The sequence below is a fragment of the Scomber scombrus genome, chromosome 10 (assembly GCF_963691925.1).
Source record: "Scomber scombrus chromosome 10, fScoSco1.1, whole genome shotgun sequence".
NCBI lineage: Eukaryota > Metazoa > Chordata > Actinopteri > Scombriformes > Scombridae > Scomber > Scomber scombrus.
Window position 1 is genome coordinate 10,274,515 of NC_084979.1, and position 17,547 is coordinate 10,292,061.

The 17,547-nt window shown below is 41.4% G+C and overlaps 1 protein-coding gene across 1 annotated transcript in view; it reads left to right on the forward strand.

Moving 5' to 3' along the window:
- Nucleotides 1-17,547, forward strand: part of celsr3 (cadherin, EGF LAG seven-pass G-type receptor 3) — a 104,524-nt gene extending 86,977 nt beyond the window's left edge. The window contains exons 25-37 of the mRNA XM_062427388.1: nucleotides 280-406; nucleotides 1,566-1,772; nucleotides 4,530-4,704; nucleotides 6,437-6,549; nucleotides 7,345-7,424; nucleotides 8,388-8,514; nucleotides 8,772-8,891; nucleotides 10,918-11,015; nucleotides 12,203-12,294; nucleotides 12,522-12,695; nucleotides 14,398-14,592; nucleotides 16,005-17,076; nucleotides 17,520-17,547. Coding sequence (XP_062283372.1) covers nucleotides 280-406; nucleotides 1,566-1,772; nucleotides 4,530-4,704; nucleotides 6,437-6,549; nucleotides 7,345-7,424; nucleotides 8,388-8,514; nucleotides 8,772-8,891; nucleotides 10,918-11,015; nucleotides 12,203-12,294; nucleotides 12,522-12,695; nucleotides 14,398-14,592; nucleotides 16,005-17,076; nucleotides 17,520-17,547 — 2,608 coding nt within the window. The remainder of the gene's footprint in view (nucleotides 1-279; nucleotides 407-1,565; nucleotides 1,773-4,529; nucleotides 4,705-6,436; nucleotides 6,550-7,344; nucleotides 7,425-8,387; nucleotides 8,515-8,771; nucleotides 8,892-10,917; nucleotides 11,016-12,202; nucleotides 12,295-12,521; nucleotides 12,696-14,397; nucleotides 14,593-16,004; nucleotides 17,077-17,519) is intronic.

Genomic DNA, 17,547 nt, shown 5'->3' on the forward strand with positions numbered 1-17,547 from the left:
GGATATTTAACATGTCACAAATTGAATGTTAAGTGACACCAAAGAAAAAACAAATCGTGTCTAATTTTGAATTAGCATAGTTCCACCATTAATTGGGTTGTCAGTTCTGAATCACAAGTTATTACCTGCAATGTATTGGTATATTCAGTTTTCACCAGTGCCGCACTCACACAGTACCAACCTAAACACATACACTGTACGAAAAGCCTAACTATCTTTTCAAATTTGACCTTTGATCTGATCATGTTTGTCTGCATGTTCTTTTCTCTGTGTCTTCAGGTATGAGATAGGAGGCTGTTGGACAGTGAGGGACTGTATGGTGGTCTACAGGAACACCTCTCATGTCCGCTGTCAGTGCCAGAGACTGGGCACCTTCGGGGTGCTGATGGACAGTTCACACAGAGAGGTTAGTGATCATTCAGTGGAAAGCCACTCATATTTATTTAATCATATTCTTATGCATCTCAGTGATAATGAAGCACGTATGTAGATTTCCCATCAGTCCCACCTGCTTTTGATAGTGTGTTGATGTTCCTTCTTTTCTTCAGTTTAGCCCCTCAACTGATAATATCTGAATTCAACAAATGTAAAAGTTAATATCCTAAAGAATTCCATCCTGCCTGAAGGAAGCTTTGTTGTAGATGTTGAAGATGTTAAAGATTTAATGCAAACCACAGCATACTAAATTATGTTGTATCAGATCTTGAGACAGGAAACCGTAGGGATCAGAAACCTTAAGCCTCCAAATGTATATGACTTGCATGAAATTCACTGTTTCAATTATATTTTTATCGTTACCACCTGTTAGAGCTGCATTTATGTCAAAAACACACCTGTCTCGTGAGTCTATCACAATAAGATGAAGAGTGTCCCATTTCCATTCATTTGCAATGCTGTAGATGTGCCCAGTCCTTCTGGGTAAAAATTCTGGTGGTGCCTGTGATGCTTTCTGGCAGTAAATGTTCTCTGTGCATGCACAGGCTGTGATGAATCGATTTCATGCTTTTGATACTCTGCTTTCCCATGACGGATCAGATGGGTCTGCTAATTTGCTTGGTCTGTTGTTTGATTCATCTAGATCATTTAGATTTTTGTGTGTGTGTGTGTGTTCCTTCTTTTCCTGTCTGCTCTCTTTTATAGCCATTTTGAAGGCGTATGAAATTACATGTATTTTACATGTACTTTGCATCACAAACCAGCCAGTATTTGCAGTTAGATGACATCCTATCTGAGGATTTGTGGGTGTTGATGTTTTGGGTTTTTGTTTTTTTATGTCAGACAACATTGTGGCCGGTGCAACTTCAGTTTCTTCAGCTCATTGACCTTCTTTCCAACTAATTTAACATCTCTGACATTAATGTAGTCAGCTTGCACTCAGTGAAGCCAGCCAGTCAGTGGATGGCAGACAGTGACCCAGACAGAAGTAGCAGCATTTCAACAGGCCAAAATTATTCATCACTTTGACTTCTTTCAAATTGTGACGTTTCATCTTTTGCTCAATCTTTCTCCTTTCTTATCTTCTCTCCACTTTTTTTTTTCCCCTCCCTATGTCTCTCCGTGAGCAGCAGTTGGAGGGGGATCTGGAGACGCTGGCGCTGGTCACCTACTCCTCTCTGTGTCTCTCCATGCTCGCTCTCCTCCTCACCGTTCTGGTGCTCTCCTGCCTCCGAGGCCTCAAGTCCAACACCAGGAGCATCCATTCCAACACAGCGGCAGCCATGTTTTTGTCTGAGCTGGTGTTTCTGATGGGTGTCAATCATACTGAACAACAGGTAGGCGCTAGTGGGTGGAGGGAATTTGTTTTGTGATTAATGCATTTTGAGATAAACAAGAAAAAAATTATTCATATTCCTGTTTACAGCCATGTTGTGCAGGTTCTAGCCTTCCTAATATGCTAGAAGTGGAAAACAGGACTTTTACCTCCTGTAGAGCTGTGTTACAATTTTATTATGATTGAAAAACCCAAATGTATCTCAAAATTGATAAGGTTGTCAATAACTTTAATGACAAAAGATGAGCAATTGGAGACATACAATTAAAAAGGAATTGATTAATCAATTATCTTTTTTACTGGTGACTTGAAACAACACTAATTGAACTTATCTTCCCAAGTAAAATCAAAATAAATGATATCCTCATTCTTTGGTGCAGCACTAAATGTCATATCAAGATATGTTTCAAAGCAATATTATGAAATGTATGTTCTCGAATAGTCTGGTTCTCCTACTTTGTGCCTCTCTTCATCACATGTTTTTGCTGTTTGTTTAAATCAATGTTCCTTCGTTTCATATCACACGTTTCATTCCTCTCTCCTGACCACTCTTTTTCTGCTTTGTTATATAAGTGTGTGTAAAGAGTATCGAGTATTGTTAGGAGGGTACTGAAAATATGAGCTCACTCAGCATGAAATCCAATTAATTAAGCTGTGTCCCCCACACAGTCAACTGTATGGCTCCTACAGTGTGAGTGGTTACTTGTAGCTGAACAATATGCTCTCTAAATCATGTACATCATGCTTGGAAGAGCGTGTTAGTGCTCTTAGCGCTTATGTGCGTTTGTGTGCGCGCTAGTTTTTACATGCTTATGCATATTTTGTGTAGTGTTAGTATTCGCTGTATGTGTATATGTGGGAGGTAGGAGTGTGAAATTAATCGTCTGGCTGTATTCCTGCCAAGGCTGCTGCTATTTTTGTTTTGTCTCAGGCTCCATATTCTTTAATCTTAAAGACTGTGACTTACAAGTCTGCTTTCCTTGACGTAAAGATGTTGTGCACTCAGATGTAGTATTGCATCGAAGTACTTTTCCTTTTTCCGTAAGAGGTCACAAAAGCTGAAAGAGAGGCATATTTACGTTTTCATTTTAGGTGCTATAGCTGCTTTCTAGAATAACTGCAGAGCAATGGTGCAATCATGTTGATGATTGGTTTTCCCTGAGCCAAACTGAAGAGAGAAATTTTATGCGTTTTTGCAGTCATGCAAACAATTGAACCTGAGATGCAATGCCAACGTGAAGCTTTTTAGACCTTCTGTCATGTCTGCAGGGTGCAGTGAGATTTCTCAGGGAGCCAGAGCTTATAAAAACTCACGTGGACTCAGAAGAAGCTCGCTCATTATTTAGTCAATAATCCTTAAAGATTGCGGCAACAAGAAAGTCAAAGCAAATCTTATTTCAGTAAATGTAACGTTAGACAAAATAGGACTGCTTGAGCATTTTAAGCTTTAATATACCTTGCCTAGTGTCTACAGTTGATAAGAATATATAACTACAAATGAACATCAGTCCAGACACCTGTTGGCTTTCGCTTCATTCTCTTACACTTGATGACTTTGAATACTGGCTGTCAGTTGCCAACTTTTTTAACTTTCATACCCATGTGTTTTAAAGTTTAAAATCTCCTGTGGTTAGTTTAGATTTTGTTTGTACTTCTGACAAACAGCAGCACGGTTATATTGGAGGACGGTGACAGCTCTTGTAGATGTTTGTATAGTTGTGCGCCACTTGAATTTGAAAGGCGCCTTTCTATTCTAGCCAAATAAGCGAAACAGACTGAAGGCTGCAGAGTTCAAATCAACCCATCCAGACGTGCTTGAATACAGCCTGAGGGTGATTCTTCAGAAAGCTTAATTGCTAATACTCTGGATTATTCATTGGGCAACTGCCAAACCAAACAGCATCACTTAACTTACAAAAGGCACAGGGAAATATATCTAATACTGTGAGAAAAATTATTGGAATTAATTCCTAATGATATATGATATTGGACTGAACTCAGATTTTATTGTTATAGCAGATTGCACCTTCTGTAGGCGCTGATTGATATCTTTTCTGCGTCAATGCAGCATCACATCTATGACAATAAAGACAAAGTTTGCTATATGCATAAATAGTGTGTGTTTATATTCTATTTCAAAAGATTAAAATAAATAAATCAACTATGAATTAAGCTAGATGTTTCATAAGTACCTCTTTAAATGTATGGTATGGTCCAAAAGCCTCACTTATTTTTTCACTATTTACAAATAAAATACAGTATGCCGAATAAAGGCTTTTAAGGGCATTCTTCAGTCTGTGTATTTCTTCCACCAGTGGTGCTTAATGTTGTACAACTAATCACAGTTAAGAGTGCCATCTTGGGTGTTATTACTGTAATTCAGCACATTAACAATATCATTTACATTCATATCCGTTATTTCATGCATTTCCTAGAGTTACACTCTAACACGCTGCCATAAACTCTGCTCATTAGTTGCATTGCCAATTAAATCATGCACGCTTGTCACTTCATTGCTGACACCTGCTGTGCTGTAATAAAGATTTGCTCTGCCACTGTCACAAAATCAATACAAAGGATAATGTTTTTTATATCTCACCTTTTTCTCACACTCCCTCCATTTCTCCATCTGTCTCACACTTTTTCTGTCTTCCTCCATCCCTTCTAATTTTTCATCCCTACTCTTCTTCCCTATTTTTTCTTTATTTTCCTCCTTCCTTCTCTTAATCACTGTCCCTTTCTCTTACTCACCCTCCAGTTCCTGTGTACAGTCGTTGCCATCCTGCTGCATTACTTCTTCATGTCCACATTTGCCTGGATGTTCGTGGAGGGCCTTCATATCTACCGCATGCAGACAGAGCAACGCAACATCAACTATGGAGCCATGAGATTCTATTATGCCATCGGCTGGGGCGTGCCTGCTATTATTACTGGTAACTAACACGCACACACACACACACACTAACACGCACAGTTCAAACACCTACACATACGATTTCTGTGATTTATGTTGGAAATGTGTCTTTGCATCCATGTACAGAGATGGAAAACATGACACATTTAAACATTTTTGCCCACACACAAATCTCTCCCACACACGTACACACACACACACACACAGACACACACACACACACACACACACACACACACACACACACACACACACACACACACACACACTGTGAGTCTGGCTGAGTAGATAAGGTGTGCTACTGACACTTCGATTAAACAGGTTTCAGTGACATTTTAATATGGAGATAGTCAAGCACAGACATACATGCATACACAGCTGGTTGTCCACCATTCAGAAAACTGGTGTTTTGATTCCTGGCTCCTCCAGTTTGCATGTCAAAGTGTCCTTGGGCAAGATACTTGACCCCAAATTGCTCCGAAGACTATGCCATCAGTGTGTGTGTGTGTGTGTGTGTGTGTGTGTGTGTGTGTGTGTGTGTGTGTGTGTGTGTGTGTGTGTGTGTGTGTGTGTGTGTGTGTGTGTGTGAAATCAGAGGGAAATATACCCCCTTTGAAGAGTTTAGAAAACATTGTTGAAATATTCGCTCACTCTCTCCATACTGATTTTACTTTTGTATGTGTGTGTGCGTGTGCGTGTGCATGTGTGTGTGTGTGTGTGTGCGTGTGTGTGTGTGTGTGTGTGTGTGTGTGTGTGTGTGTGTGTGTGTGTGTGTGTGTGTGTGTGTGTGTGTGTGTGTGTGTGTGTGTGTGTGTGTGTGTGTGTGAATGATTAGATCCTCCTGATGAGCAGTCAACTTGCATCATCGGTGTGTGAATGGGTGAATGTGGCTTGTAGGGTAAAAGCATTTTGAGTGGTTGGAAAACTAGAAAGGCGCTTTACAAATGCAGTCCATTTAGCATTTACCATTTTACACACACACACACACACACACACAGACTTTTTGGCCCCATAACAGAGGCGAGTCCCCACAATATGAGGAATTACTGGTCCCTATGCACACACATACACACACACACACACACACACACACACACACACATACACATTTGAAGTCTTCATACATACATGCTGTCAATCAACTCTCCTCTATCTATTAGTGTTTCTGTCACTGTCTGTGACTGAACGCTGCGTCTCCTCTCCTCTCCCTCCACCCCCAACATGTGGTTGTCCTCCAGCCCAGGGGTTTGTTTATCTTCCTGCCTGTCTTTATTTAGGCTTTTCTCGTCTCTCTTACCTTTCCAATTGAATTTTAAAATTCTTTATATATCTGCAACTGTCAAAACCTTGACAGTGTTGTTCAAACAAGGACACACAAGGACTTCACAGGACATGTCAAACATCACTAGTAGCAACCACGACTGGCACCATTGTGGAGATTCACTGGTGAACTGGCTGTGCATAAATTATGGATGGATATAAAAAAACAACCTGCCATGATAAAACTGATAAAAAAATTGTTGTGTTGTGATCAATAAAACAAATGTTGATCAAATATATGTATACTTTAAAGAGTAATTACTAAAACCACTGATTAATTATTAACTGGCCCTGTCATTCAGATAATCACACGCTGTCAAATACTGCCCCACATCTCCCTTTTCTGACCTTGGGCTCTCTGTGATTGACAGAAGAGGAGATCTTAGAGTTGATATTTCCGTCTGATCTGACTGTTTGTCTCTTTGCTGCAGGCCTGGCGGTGGGCTTGGACCCAGAGGGTTATGGGAACCCAGATTTCTGCTGGATATCCATCTATGACAAACTCATCTGGAGCTTTGCTGGACCAATTGCCATCGTCATACTGGTAACTGTCTTTGATAGACTAAACAAATATTGTTTACACCTCAGTTTTCATTCAGTTTATTATAATGCATTAATTAATGAGCTATAGGGGTATTGGTTAGGCAGATTAAAAAATATATCTTTGGACGTATCTAGGTTAGCTGTTAGCCCCGTTTCCAGTCTTCATGCTACGCTAAGTTTACCTCCAGCTTCATATGATACAAACAGATATGAGAATAGTATAGATCTCCTAATGTAACTCTCACTAAGAAAAAAATGTTTATGTAAACAAATATATCAGTTTGCCTCTACTCTGCAGGCTTAACATCAGCCTCATCTTTCCTGGCTGTAAATCTCTGGCTTGGCACACTCCCAAAATTAGAAGACTCCACACTCCAAAAGATTACCACACTTGAACTCTGTTGCACCATAATTTTAATTGCTGCACACATCAAGCTGACACCAACTACACTGCAACATCTTGCAATACTGTGCCAGGTTTTATAAGTTATTACTTGTTCATTTATTCAGCAATTCAATTTCTTACACTCACAGATTTGTCTATTTTCATACAGTGTTTGAACAGGAGAACCAAAGCAGAATTAATGAGCAATTCATAGTTTCCTGCAATAGACATAGATGGCTTAACCTTTTAATAAATCTACCTTTTTTTTCTCGAGAAGATGATTATTTCATCCACATTGACTTTGCGTCACCTTCTCATCCTCATCCCTGATGTTGCTAACGGCGGTATTGGATTAGTTGAAATGCAATAAAAATGTTGCCTTACAGTCTGTATTGATCTCCTTCTGTCCAGATGAATGGAGGGATTTTCATGATTGTAGCCAAAATGTCCTGCAATCCGTCCCAGAAGGAGACTAAGAAGCTTCCCGTCATGTGAGTACAACAGTTGAATTACTGTCTAAAAGGGACTTTAGGGTTACATATGAAAAATAGCCAATAAAGTCTTTAATTACTGCACTCTTTATGTTATTAGGAAAAATCAAGCTTTGCTCTTTCAGGCTAAATAGTAGCTACTAATGATGTTAACGTTTTAAGTTTTAAAAACTATAAATCTGTGCTTAAATGCAGTTATTCTAGGAGATCATAGTGATAATCTAGCTGTCATATGACATCCCAAAACCATGGGGAGTGTAGTCTTGATGAATGGTTAGTGACTGGTGAGCAAACATTGAACAGAGGTCAATATGTCTGTATTGCTGTCTGTCTCATTCTGTCAATTTTGATTTGGTAACAATAATCATGTCAGGCTTTGTTATTGATCAAATAATTTCTGCTTAAATTACCTTATGTATATCACTTAAGTAGTATTGTGTGTGTGTGTGTGTGTGTGTGTCACTCTGCCTCGCTTCAGTCTCAGCTTTAATTGGAGGGTTTAACCAGTTTATTTTTCCTGCTGGATCTCACTTCCTGTCACTCTTGAATCTTGTATTTACTGTTTCGCTCCCGTCATGAGAATCAATGAAGAACTGGCCTTTGTGTCCGTAATGTGTTAAGTTATAATGGGCCACATTTTAATAGTGTTACATGTAAGTGATTTGTGTGATGAGAGACAAGAAGCATATCTGCTGTGTTAGACACGCATGATACGACGGACGACTACTGTATGTAGACACAGTGTTAGAGATGCATCATGATGACATTGTCTGTTTCCAAAGAGCTGCAGAGTCACCAGAGTGTGTGTTACATTAGAGATTCATCCTGTTGAACCCAAATCTAACCTTTTTATCCCCTACTGCCCTCTGTGTTTCTCTGCTCTGTAACACTGCAAATTTCCCCGCTGTGAGATTAATAAAGGATTATCTTATTTTATCTCTGTCTGTCTCTCTCTCTCTCCAGTGCAACAATTCGCAATGCCTTCCTGCTGTTGCTAGTGGCCACCTCCACCTGGCTGTGTGGTTTGATGGCTGTGAACAACAGCATCCTGGCTTTCTATTACATATTCAATGCTCTCTGCTTAGTTCAGGTACTGGTCAAGTGCTTTTTTGCTTAGTACTAATCCTTTCATTTTTCTGTCATATAAATAATGTTGGTTTACTCTTGTTCTGATTCAATCGACGTTCAATAAACCAATGCTTTCCCATTTTTAACGTGCTGTATATCATATGTTATTCGACACTTTAAAACCTTCAAACTCATTGCTCGTATGCCAGTGCAGCTAACTTCATCTTCTCTTTCTGTCTTTCTTATTTCTTTCTACCACCCTCTCTCTCTCTCTCCCAGGGTCTGTCAGTGATGCTGGTCTTCACTGTATTCAACTCAGAGGTTCAGGAGGCCTGGAGAGTGGCCTGTTTGGGTAAGAAGAGCCCTGGAGAAGACCCACCAAGACCACCACAGAACACTGTGAGTTACACACACACACACACACACACACACACACACAGTTGGGTATTTATGCTGCTGCAGTTCAACTCTACAGTTATGTGAGGGCACTTTCACACCTGCAATATATCTACTACCATAAAATCCAACAGTCCGTTTTGATTTTACACCACAAACAGAGTCTGCCTGTCTGACGGCTTTCACATCAGCCAAAGTCACATCAGTCATTATTGCAAATTTCTACTTGCATGATACATCCTTAGGTGAAGCTATAAATCCGCTTGCTGTTTCACTGTTCTGTTCTGCAGTATTGTTTTCAAGATGCACAAACTCACTGTGTCCATTACTAGACAGCACAAAGCCCTCCTGACTCCATACCTCCTTCCTTCTATCCATCCATCTTTCCTGTCCTCTCTCCTCGTCTCTCTCTGCCTTCAGGGTTTGTGGCTGACCCAGATAAAACAATATACCGACCAGTGCAGCCCTGCCTGCTCTTTAGCCCACTTTTACAAAAGCACTGTGCATTGCCTGTCTAGAGTGTGTGTGTGTGTGTGTGTGTGTGTGTGTGTGTGTGTGTGTGTGTGTGTGTGTGTGTGTGTGTGTGTTTGTGTGTGTGTGTGTGTGTGTGTGTGTGTGTGTGTGTGTGTGTGTGTGTGTGTGTGTGTGTGTGTGTTTTTAATCTCCTCTTCTGTCTAGTTAAGTTCATATGTAGTTTGGTGTGTGTGTGCTTGAGACTTTTGTGTTTATGTGCATGTATGTGTGTGAATGTGTTAGTTCATTCCACCCTTTTAACCCCCATTTTCTCCGAAGCTCTTCCTATCCATCACTAAGTCATTTGGGACGAAATTACTTTACCTTCCAAATCCTATTATTAGACACACAAGCATGATACTGTTTAACCTCTTCCACCACAAACCCATATTTGTCTTTTTTAGGGGGTAATAGCAGGTCAACAGTATATACCACATAGAGGTGGTTTACATCATCTGAAAGTTGGGAACCTGAAGTTTAATTTTATATATATAAATACATATACGTTTTTCTAGTCGAATTTGTAATAAACATTGTGTTTTGTTTAGACCCCTAAGTATATGAAGGTTATTCACCACTCAATAATTGCTAAAAGCACCATAAAACAATAAGTCACAATAGGTCATTTTATACAGTGAGGTCAAGTTTTTAAAAATGCTCTCTCTACAATGAAATGGCTACTATGGGGACTTACGCCATAACACATGAATACAACTGGGCTCATTGAATCAACAAGAGTCTCTGCTTTCCAGTCACATCAATGTATGCAGTTCCAAGACGGTTTAATGACCCTGTATGCAGAAATATTCAAATACATCATTTTTAGAATAGGAAAATAATACATTTATACATTGATACTATATAAAACTGGATCGTCACTGTAGCTTTAAGACTGAGCCTGCTACAGCCTCTGAAAGACAATTATGTCGGCCGAGGAAACTGGCGTCCTTGGGGAATTTAATACGTTAACCTCTGATGTACTGTACTGTATGTATATAAGTGATCATTTATGAGCATCCTTTAGTTCTCTGACTCATATTATATGATATATTATTTATGTCTAATACAGTAAAGAAAGCTGAAGTCCTGCCCTAATTCCAGGATAACTTCTGCTCCACTTACTTTCCTTCTGATTATTTTTTATTTTTTTGCGGTCCGAATTCAGAAACCATAATGGCTCCATGGGTCTCAGGGAAAGCAGGTGTAAGATTTTTGAATAACAAAAAAAGTGGGTTTGTCCTTGTTGTGACAGGGTTCTTAAATTTTAAGCAGCAATCATAGTACGTAATTGTTATTAGGATATGGATGAAAAATCACTGACTGTATCAGAAAGAATCTTTATTTGCAAAAATGCATCATAGAACAAACTAACATTGGCCTTTTACTAAAAAAAGTAGAGGAATGGAAAAAATTGCCTGCTCTCAGGGTAATTTAACATTATTTGAAAAATGTAACTCTCCCTGATCTCTCTGAATTTAACCTCACTCTTCTAACCCCTGCATGTGTGTGTGTTCAGGCGCAGAACCCCTATCACAACGCATCTCTGTTGGAGCAGAGTGGGCTGCACCGCATCACCCTGGGAACCTCTACCATCTCCTCTGTCAGCTCCGCAAGGTATGTAAACACACAAATGCTCACACGGACACATCACAACTTTTACCAGTGAAGATTCTCAGTCATCCAGGTCATGGTTATCTAAGGAGGGTAGATTCGAGGGCCACTGAACTTGGTTGTCTTAGCTGTTGTAACCACAGTCGTTGCAGTCACCTGAGGCCAAAACATTTCTCCCAATATACAAGCCTGTGCATTCCTCACTGCACTGGACTGCATACACAAGATTCTCTTGTGTTTTGGTGTGCAGTCTTTTCTGTCTTAGTGTGTTGCAGGGATGCAGCGAGGTTGTCCTGAGTTTCTCAGATACTCCAGTCACATAAGGAATAACAATGTTGTTGTGTTTATTCTTCTTTTCTTCCCCACCTGTAGTTTTAGTTTTCTTCTTTGATCTTGTAGCTTTTTTCACAAAGGTCAAGTTGGGGTATACACAGGCTTCAAGTGCAGACTTCAGTTGTTGGTGCTTCTTCTTTTTGGCATGGGCACTTGTTGATACATTATGAGCTCAGTGGTACAGTGTTCTAATAACTCCTAGCTTATGCTCCAGTGTGCGGTGAGAGCCAAAGAGTAGCTATTGGTGTCTGCATCGGGGTTTCCTGTATACTCCAATGTGGACGCTCCTGTCCTCTTCAGTTTATAAGGCACAGTCCCAAAAGGTCAAGCTGTTTTTCATGAAACCTCCTTGTGTAAAATTGATGTTACTGTCCACTGAGTTAATCTGTCCTGTGAAGGCGTTCACTTCCTGGGTTTTAATTTTGACCTATGTGTCGTCCACATATCTTCCACTGAAGGAATTCAGGGCTCTGCTAGAAATTAGCTTGAATGAATAACACAGGAAGTATGATAATACTAATTAAAATGAGACTAGATATTAAGTTAAAGAGAAAACAGGTGAATACCAGCAATATACAAATGATAGATCATCATTCAGATAGGAACATGTCAGGTTTCATTAATTCAGTAGTTGGATTTGGGATAAAGTTGCCTCAGGCAGGAAATCCCTTTACTGTCATGCATTTTGTGGGTCAGTGGGGTAAAGATGAAGAAGATTGGATATAACAATGTACTGTACTGTATGTAGAGCAACACTAATGTACTTTGAGAGTGGCTATTTGTGTCTTTATGGCTCAGTGATTGTATGTCTTTATATGTGTGTGTGTGTATTCACTCCTCTCCTCTCTCCCTGTTAGAGAAAACCTTTTGGCTCGACAGACTCTGGAACAAAACATCGTTCACACTGGGGCGACAGACCTGGATGTAGCCATGTTTCACAGAGACGGAGGTAAGAATGCACACTGAAACCAGAATAAGCAGACACACACACAAACACACACCTAAGTAGCTGTATTAGGTCCTTATTACTCTTTGTCCGTTTGAATTTAACCAAAGGTCAAGCACATGCCTACAACAACCCATTGAGAATTATAATTTCCCTCTTCATTATTTTTATTCTTTCTCTCACTTGTTTTCGCTCTCTCTCTCCCACTTTCTTTGCCTCTCTCCTTCCAGGTGAGGACTCAGACTCAGACTCAGACCTCTCCATGGAGGAGGAGCGTAGTCTCTCCATTCCTTCCTCTGAGAGTGAGGACAATGTCCGCCTCCGTGGACGCATCCAGAGGCGCTTCAAACGCTCCAATCACAGCGAGCGCCTGCTCACTGAGCCGACCCACAATGGTACCAAAGGTAGGTGACCACTTTAGCAGTTATCAAAATACTAACCTAACATTTCCCCCTTTTTGCTTTTCGAGGCATTTCTTCTTAAAGTTGAAAGCCAGTAGTGATTAAGTGTTGGGTGAGAGGCAGGGTGCACCTGTCTAGGTCTCTAGGCTATCACAGAGCTAACATATTTAAACAATCAATCATTCACAATCATATATGGTATACCTGGACACCTCTGGGTAATAGAGAGTTGCCTGCCAATCTAGCCTGCATGCCTTTGAACCAGGCGAGGAAACCCACACAAGCACTAGGAGAACCTACAGACTTTACACAGAAAGGTCACAGTTGACCAGTAGAGTCAAACAATTAGTAGAAAAGTGCACTCTTTTATCTCAGACACAAAAGACACACACAGCAAGAGGGAATGTCAGTGCCAGACAGATTAATCAATAACTTCTTTTTTTTCTGTTGCACATTCAATGCATGCATTATATTTACGCACTTGAAAGTATGTGATATAAATGTCATGCATATACAGTGTTCTGTGGAACATTTCAATGTGAGAAAAGGCCTGCGCAAATCTATAAATCCATATAAGTAATTAATTCCTAGCATAATAAGCCATCTGGATCACATGAACTCTATTCTGAGTGAAACATGGACCAGAGCTGTCAGTTTAATGGAGGTGGACAGGATCCAGATGGCCGGTACAGTCCAATCAATTCATCAATGCAGTCAAACTGAAGGGCCGGAGAGGAAGTAGAAGAAGTACTTTATTGATCCCTGCAGGGAAATCCTCTGCATTTGACCCATCCTATATGCACACACCAAGAGCAGTGGGCAGCCGCAGTGTAGCGCATGATCATCTTTGGTTCTTTTGCCAGGAGTACTGACAGGAATGTTAACCGTATCATACAGTACATGTCTTTGACGAGCAGTGCTGAGAGATGTGGGCTTTTTAATGAAAAGTCACATCTTTTTGTAAATGGCGCCCTGTTTTACGTGACAAATTATTAAACGCCTCAATTAACAAATCTAAGACAGTAATGATCATGTTTTGATAAAAATGTGGTTGAATGATGGATCTTGCCACTTCATAATGGGATTTTCCAAATTACGCCCAAAGTGTTGAGGATGTCACATATGAGAGCAAACAAACATGCTCCACCATCATATGTTCATCTGTGAAATTTCATTCATGAATCACTTTGTAAACAATGATTTTTGCCTGTTCACAGGCTTTGCATTAGTTCTCTTCACCTATGACATTTTTAATTTGCCCATGATGACATATCGTAATGAACATATGGTAATAGTCTCCTAACACCTGCTATCTGGTACAGACATCTGTTTTGTGTGTCACGATGCACATGCGGCTACAAAATCTATTCAGAACACAATGCTTGATGTCAATTTAAAAAGATGAATATGAGGCATAAAACATGTTGGCTCCTTTTCATAACTGCTATTTACTGGCTTCATGATCAATTATTTTCAGTTAGTCCTGGCAGTAATAATAGTGATTTTGTCCACTTCCCATCACATGTCTACTTTTCCATATCTTTATCACCAGTTTAAGGAGCTTTTTCTTTTAGCTTTATAGAACGTATGTCATGGGTTACTTGACATGAAAACATCTAGAGTAATGTTGAGAAAGTTCTCAGATTTTGTAACAACAGATTTCACTTCACAACCCGGACATGTTTGTTCTCTCTGTGTGTGACAGATCTAGATGGAAATGACCTTCTGTCTTACTGGCCAGCATTGGAGGAGTGTGAGACACACACCCTTCAAAAGTGGGGCTCAGAGCGCCCCCTGGGGGCAGATTACAGCAAAGATGCTGCCAACAACAACCAGCCTGATGCAGCGCTGACTAGTGGGGATGAGAGCGGCCTCACCCAGCCGCACAGGCACCGCAAGGGTGAGAAGACGCAAAAATACACACATATAAATAAACACAAAGGACAAACTGACATTTTGGATTTGCTTTTGATATTTTTCTAATCTTTGGTTCCTCCTTCCTGTCAGTATAACGAGGCATCAGGTCAAAGATTTATTTTTTTTTAAACTTGCCCATTGCTTATAAATTACATTTTAGTTAAGACAATATGAAACTTACCTTTAAAAGATACGATGACAAACGTACAAAATGATGTCTACAAATTCTGAATCATTCCAGTTAAAACAATGATCAACAGATGGGTACCTACAGTATTTCTTTCTTCTTTCTGGTTGCTATAAATATCTACTCATAATACGTATAATATGATTGTTACATTTGTGTCTTTGAGGGTTCAGTTTTTGATCATGATACTCTGGAACTCAGCTTCTGGCATATACAAATCTTTTTTATTGTCGAACAAAAATAATCTGCGGATATGCTGATGACTGATGCAGCCTCGCTCATCAGGATTAAAATGGGGCATTTTGCCAGCAGGAAGATGGAGGAGATGTCAGCTGTGTGGGCTGATTGAGCCAAGCATCATTCAAAACTCAGTAATAACTGAGACTTATCTGCAGTATGCACAGATTATCTGTTCAACATTTTAATTATTTCAATACACCCTTGATATGACCTAGCGGTGCCCTCTCCCATTGAATTTATCCAGATCCTTTTTGTTTTTTTGAAGTTATGATTGTTTACCTCCACACAGCACTCCAGGGCTAGGATCAGCTGGAGTCAGCAGTGCAGGCAGAGCAGAGTTGGAGTGGCCCCGTACATAAAAATAACTGAAACACAGCGTGGCGCTTCCGTCAAGGTCTAAATATGGCACTAAAAGCATTGGTGACACCATATGTCTACTCAGAATACATACATACAAAATTGGCGTGTGCTGGGGTGCGACACACATACGAAGACGCTCTGAGTGACTAAGAAAAGCAGGCAAAGTTTAACATCACTCATGTTGCCTGAAAGCATGAGTGACATTTTAGGGCACAAAAGCAAGAGGCCACCCTTCAGCAGCATACAGTATGTATTTGAGTTGCATGATTTATTTTTAAGTCTCCCTCAGGACATCCAGATTACTCAGACCCAAGATGGTATTTTGATTCATAAAATGTTAACAGCACATGTAGAATGGCCCAGAAATGTCATTAATAATTCCAAAACATGTCTTTCTCCTGCTCTTACGCTTTTCTTGACATCCTTCTTCTTTATTTTCTCATCATTCCCTTCTTTCATCATCACTCTACTTCTACCTCCTGCTTTTCCGTCCTCACCTTCAACCCCTGTATCCCTCTGCACTTTTGTACTCCTGTCCTGTTAATGGAATTTCATCCCTTCTATAAGTTTCTCCTCTCCTTCTGACATTTCTTATTCTCTCCTCCCAGGTATCCTGAAGAATCGACTTGGCTGTCCCCCAGCGCTCCAGGGTCTTTCCACTGCGGGCCGGAACCCTAGTGAGCTCAACTGGTACCGCACCTCTACTCTGGGTCACCGAGGAGTTCCTGCGGCCTCTTATGGTCGCATGTACTCTGCCACGGCTGGCGCAGGTGGAGGTACGGGCTCTCTCTCCCAGCCAGGTTCCCGCTACTCCTCCAGGGAACACCTGGACTCGCTGGCCCGAAGGCAGCTGTCCCGGGATCCTCTAGGGAGGCAAACAGTTGGGGGGTCGAGGGACCGGCTAGACTCCCGGGGTTCCAGGGACAACCTGGATCTCTTACCCAGGAGGAGAGAGCTGGGACTGGGACAGGGAACAGGGCTTGGGGGTCTAGGGCTGGATCACCAGCGAGCCTCATCATCCAGGGAGAACTTGGCAGGATCCAGGGACAGACTGGACAACCACCACACAGGCAGCGTCCACGCCTCGAGGGAGGACTTGAGCGGAAACGGGGGAGCTGTCGGAGCAGGAATGGATGGATACCTCAGCGGATCCAGGTCGCAGCTGAACACGCTAACTCGACGGCAGGCCTCGTCCCGGGAGCACTTAGGAGGGGCGCTGATGAGCAGTAGATCGCGAGAACAGCTGGAGACCAACGGAGTCGGAGCCCAGGCCCAGCCGTGTCGGGAGTGGCTACGCACTCTGCCTCCCCGCCAGCCCTCACACCCCGAGCAGCCTCCCTCCTCCTCCCCTCCTCCGCCGATCTCCGAGGAGCCCCAGCAAGAGCAGCTCCCTCCTTCGGCTCAAGTTAGAGGACGGCTGGACTCCGCACCCCCATGTAGGTACCCCGGTCAGACTGTCCCCCAGGTTGTAGGTTCAAATCCAAACCCTCTGGGTCGACAACCGTCCTGTGAACACCTGGATATTCTGTCCTCCATCCTGGCATCCTTCAGTTCCACTGTCCTCACTCCTCCCCCCGCTGCCTCTAACCCTGGTCCTAATGGCTCCGCCCAGGGACCTTCACCCTCCCCATCCCAGTCTGCCACCTCCCACAGCATATCTGAAGTCTCCCCTGACTCGGAGTAAGTCTTCACTAAATTTCATCCTGTTCCTTTCTTCCCATAGTATTTTACATATTTAACTTCTCCTTATCTTGGACGTTTACTTTCCTGCATCTCCCCCCTTTCCTCTTCCTCAGACTGAATTCCTCTTCCTCAGCAGTTTCATGGAGATCATCTCCACTCCAACTCTCTTACTGTTGCTTCACTATGTTTTCTGTCCTGTTTTTCAACTCATCTCCCTCAGTTCCACTTTCTACCTTTCAAGCTTCTTTACATTTTGTCCCTTGTGTGTTAGTCTGTTATTTCTGTCTTCTAGCTCTGTCTACTTTGTCTCTCTTTTGACTTTTCGGTTCCAACATCTCATTTCCATTTTGCTCCTGTATTTTCATCGTCATTGTGGAACAAAATAAGTGGAGAAAATGTTTACAGTTATTGATGATTCGTTTTCCTTTCCTTCACCTCAGAGCCAACAGAAGTGAAGGACAGTCTTGA